The 5,277-nt window shown below is 38.5% G+C and overlaps 1 protein-coding gene across 1 annotated transcript; it reads right to left on the reverse strand.

Moving 5' to 3' along the window:
* Window positions 1-2,111: 2,111 nt before the first annotated feature.
* On the reverse strand, window positions 2,112-4,933 carry LOC119570951 (40S ribosomal protein S23-like). Its single transcript, XM_037918483.1, has 7 exons — window positions 4,925-4,933; window positions 4,643-4,797; window positions 4,451-4,529; window positions 4,211-4,289; window positions 3,033-3,243; window positions 2,554-2,738; window positions 2,112-2,230 (listed from the first exon to the last, which is right to left on the reverse strand). Exons 1-7 carry the CDS (start codon window positions 4,931-4,933, stop codon window positions 2,148-2,150), a joined length of 801 nt encoding a protein of 266 aa, XP_037774411.1. The 3' UTR covers window positions 2,112-2,147.
* Between the last annotated feature and the right edge of the window lie 344 nt (window positions 4,934-5,277).

The following is a 5,277-nucleotide window of genomic DNA, read 5'->3' on the forward strand; positions in this document are numbered from 1 at the left end:
AAAGGGGCAGCCTCATTGCCCCATAGTGGGGATATGTTTTCATTACTGGCCAGGTAAGCCTGGGTTATGTTGGGGATAAAAACAGTCCACCCCTCAGGGTCCCCTTGAGGGGTAAGGGCTAGGTAACTAAATCAGGGGAATACCGTGCCCATGGCTCCCTCAGGCCGTTCAGGACTGACACAAAGTCAGCCTTTCATCCTTTCAGCACGGCTCTCACACCTTAGGAGGTGGATAGCAGAAGGGTTTGGTGAAGGGACAGAAACGAAAAGAGGGAAGGAAAAAAAGACCATGCAAAATTAGTTGAGTCGGGGGCTGAGTCCCAAGGTTGGGGAGTTCCCCATCATTGGGTCCCAGTCTCCGCCTCCTAAGCCCCCCCACGACAACAACGGGCAAGGGATTGGGGGGGCAAGTGGACAGAAAAGGAAAAGGAAAGGAGAAGAAAAGGCATTGCATTGGGCCTCAGTCGCCGCCTCCTAAACCCCCCTACGGCAACGAGCAAGGGATTGGGAGGGGTAGTAACTCAATAGCTCATTAATTCATTAATGAGCTATTGAAACTGCAGACATACAAACAGTATGTAATTTTATGGTGTGAATTGTTGAAATAGATAATTAAATTCATTTGAAATTGATTTAAAAAATATATTTTATAATCATAAAGTTGTCCGTATTCACAAGCACTCTCGTTGGTGTAATGATATTCTCATTATACCAACCAGACTCAGACCCCAAACTTCATGACATAAATTATTCAACAATAAGTTAACATGACAAGGTATGTTCTTTTGGCTGCCCAAGGGGAGGGTTGATGATATGCACAGAAGAAAGATGGTGTTGAAACTAGGGAGTGCTTAGAGGAGTTAGGCTGTGAGTGGTGTTTTCCAAGATATTTTTCCTATACAAGTGTCACTGTTGTTAGCCATTCCTGTATGCAGGTGATTTCATTTAAGGATGACCAACTTAAAAAAAAAAATCAACTTTAATTTGCCCTGGCTCAGGGAATCCATTTTCTCGAGTCAATTTTAACGTAGACAAATCATAAAGTGAAATCAAGTTTTAGCTTTGTAGTAACAATAGTAGCAAGATACTCTGATAATTAACCCTGATTTGTGAATGGATTTATAATTGTAATATCTTTTATAGTTTTGTTAAACTAAGCAATTTTTGTGGGCCTTTGAAATTGTTATAAATGAATGATTTTTAAAGCAAGTTTTCATGAATGGATGTTTTCACTATAATTACCTTCAATATTTAATTTAATAAATAATAGTAGTAAGGTAATCTCAAGTATACTGAACTGCATTTCTAATTAATTTGAGTAATCCTAAAATATTGTAATTACTGAACAGAAATGTAAAATGTCCACTGAAGATTATGTCCAGATGAGTGGGCCTGATTGACAGATATGCCCAAATTAGTGGTCAAGGATGAGCAAGCTACTCATTAAATGACATATCACGCAGGCAAACTGGTTATTTAACCAGATATCTATATTCACCTCTGAGGTCATTGCTCAAACTTGTCCACCAAATATGCTTGCTTGTCTGGACATAAAAATAAATAGGGATACTTAAATATACAGTACACGACAGAGGCATGAAAGATATTCAGACTTTTAATATGGAAACTTCTAATGACTGATGGTTTCAAATCCATTTGAAATTTGCCATCTTTTGTGCTAGTTTTTAACTTGATAGCAGCAGTGTTATGCAACTGTACTCAGCACTCTTAAAGGAAAAGGATTTTCTTCCACATTTAAAGTAAGAACTTTGTATGGCTCCGCTAAATAAGCTGTATTGTTTGTATATACAATATGTATGGAGTTTTACATAGATAAAGGGCTGGGGGAGCCAAAGGATTCTCTCTAACATCTGGAATACTAGGTTTAAATAACTAATGTACAAGTTCTTTGACTAATCTGACTCCCTTATAAAATATCGGGAAACTTTTTACAGTACCATGTCTTTTCCTTTCAGTTTTAGCTATATGCAAAAGATTAATGTACTTGTAGCAGTGTATATGTAATTTACACAAGGCTTTTTTCTGGTAAGTTCATGAATACCTTTACTTCATGTTTTTCAGTTCAACATTAGGGATAAATAATATTCAAGGTTTAGATTTTTTTCCTTTAATTTGAGAACGGCTAATTTAAGAACGAGGCCTCTCCTTTTTCTCCTTGTACAGAGCAAGCAGGGAAACGTTGGCGACCTTCACTACCTTGAAACGGATACCTGTAAATCAAATAGACAAATTTTAATGAACATTTCAACAATATTCCGTACTCCACAGTCAATTCGATACTTAAAGTTCAAAAGGTTTAAATCATTGGGGGTTGTGGAAGGATAGTATTAAGAGCAATTTTTATAACTCAAAGGCAAATGTTAAGTGTTGAATCTTATTATTGATTAGAAGCATACAAAAGTGTTCACATATGTAAGGGGGGGGGGGGGGGCTGCTAAGAATCAAAGTGGGAACCAAGGGGCAGACAGCCTGGGAACGATTGGGAACCACTGATTTAGATGAAGCAAATTTCCTTTTCCAACAAATAACTTACCGGGAATATCACCGACGGCATGGCCCTTACGACCAAATCCTGACACTAACACTTCATCGTTCTCTTCAATAAAGTTCAAGCAACCATCCCGGGGGACAAAAGCAGAGATCTTCTTGCCATTCTTGATAAGCTGGACTCGAACGCACTTACGAATGGCAGAGTTAGGCTGTTTGGCCTCAATACCACTGAAATATCAAGGTTTCATGAATCTCGTCTCTTTGCATGAAAAATTATTGAAAATAATTTCACTGATGGTTGGTAGCCTTCTAGTGGCAGTAAAATATGATTCTCTTTACAATATTATACATGGATACTTCAATATACCTCAGAGTACTAAGGAATCTGTTGATATAATTACAACTAGAGATTTACACATAAGCTTGCACTTTCCTTGAAACCTGAATCTGCTATGTAGCATAAAATAATGCTAAATAATCACAACTATTATTTCAACCCCTGAAATTTGAGTAAAGACTTACATCTTCTCAAGGACAATGCCCTTAGCGTGGGAGGCACCACCAAAGGGATTGGCCTTCCAGCGAGTTCCCAAATGGGCTTTCTTGTAGTCCTTATCGTGCCATCTTTGTTCACGGCGGTGGTTCACGTGCTTGCGGGCAGTACGGATTCCACGAGGCTTACCTATAATTAAATTTACATTTATTAAAGGGCTGTATATAACTTTTTGGTTAACTTACTAATCCCATGTCTGACAGGGTAGCAATGTTGCAGAACAGGTAAAAGTCAATCATCCTAATGAAATCCTAGGACCAATAATGCATTTTTTAAAAGTTAGTGTGAAGCAAAAACTCATCTGAATGGTTTGATTAATTGCATGGTAGTTGAAAAAATAGCATTTAATATCTGAGAGCAATGCACAGAGATACAGATAAATGGACATGCCATCTTATGATATAAAATGGTAATTGTAACAGACCAAGATACCCTCCACAGACCATCCCCCAAAAAACAGGTTATCATGCAGTTACAAAAATACAACCTTTCCTCAAGTTGTGCTAGTTATATAGATGTGCAGTTTTAATCTGATGGTTTAGAGGAATCTTAATTTGGCAAGTGGCTTTCCCATTTGTTTCGGAGGAACTTCCTCTGCTTGAACATTTCATCTTAGTTGCAGAGGTTCATTTATAATTCATGGGTACATGAATTGCCTCCTTTCCCTTTATTAGCACTTCATGTCTGCTTACATAAAATTTATTTTCAACATTTTACAGTAAATACAAGGCCAGTGCAGCTGTAACCATGTTTGTTTAGGACGCTTTTGCTCTACAAGATAGTATGGTATTTTCCTCCATCTTGGTAACTCATGGTAATATTAACCAAATCTTCAAACAGGTCGAGATTCTGTGGTCTCGTTTACTTCAAAATGCCGAAAATATCTATTTCATATCACCTCAGAGTGAATTAACACCCATAGACAAAGTTCTTAATGCTGCATTTTCTATAAGTTTCCATGAAGTGCTAATAAATGGGGGGGGGGGGGTTACAGGGAGTGGCCCTCTATCTAGGAACTAAATACAAGATAGAAAAGATTAAGTTTAGATTGGGGAGGGGGGTACATCTATGGAGGGTGTGTCTCCCTATTTATCAAATACCAAAATTGTTCTCAGTCTGCTTATTAACATTTTAAACCTGAACTTACAATATTTATAGGTTGAAAGTATACAAAAGTCTAGGAAGGTTTGTGGTTCATACAGGGATCTTTGTGGTAGTCTATGCATCTAGAACAGGGTTCATTTGTATGCTTGATCAGGTTGGGGACAGCCTTTGATGCAGTCCTGTTGTAGACTTTCACCAAGCTTTTCCTTAATGATATCCATCAAACTCACCAAGATCTGTGCTAAATTCTACCTTAGGTCCTAACCAATGATGGTCTTCATACCTTAGATCTTTTGATAACAGCCAACACCTCCACTTTAGATACAAGACTTAAAAAGTTAAAATTCTCTACAAGTGGGCTCCTGCTTTAAAAAAGTTTGCAAGGTCTCTGAATACATGGTGCACATACATTAGTCTTTTTCCGAGAAGCGACGGAAGAGGCAAGTGGACAAGCAACACACAAAATGCTACCTGCAACTCTACCTCTGGAGGTGTCCTGGCTAAGAGGCACCCAACAACATTCCTCTCACTACAATATAAATTTAACTTATCCGTGTGCTTCATTCTCTTACTTGGAGGAGAGCATTCACCTACACATGAACTAACATGAACCTCTTTTGGGGGGCCCCCCTATTAAGACGGAGATGTTTCAAGCGGGAATAGTTCCTCCATACATAAACAGATTGCCCACTTGCATATTACGATTCCTTTTCCACCATCAGAGATAAATCTACACATCTATATAACTACGCAATACAAGAGACATTTTTAGAGATAAGATAACAACAGCGAAATGGTAATTTTGGACTCGTAACCGCGACATACAAAATACACTAACCAGCCTTCTTCACTCGCTCTCAAGTGTTTTACGTTGTCCACATACAAATGAATCATTCTTCCTATGCTTGGGCGATTAAATTTTCAGTTTTGAACTGTAAACACTCTTCCCAGTGAATAATTTCCAGAATGTATGAAGTCTTGACTAAAGCAGAAAATAGGGTAAAAGGTGGCCGGAGCTCAACTTACCCACAATGGTTTCGTGAGCTGTTTGCTCCGGAAAGGAACAGCGTCCTGGTAGCGACGCTCTGTCCTCGACGTCATCCACATTTC

This window comes from Penaeus monodon, unplaced genomic scaffold, assembly GCF_015228065.2.
Source record: "Penaeus monodon isolate SGIC_2016 unplaced genomic scaffold, NSTDA_Pmon_1 PmonScaffold_4554, whole genome shotgun sequence".
Lineage (NCBI taxonomy): Eukaryota > Metazoa > Arthropoda > Malacostraca > Decapoda > Penaeidae > Penaeus > Penaeus monodon.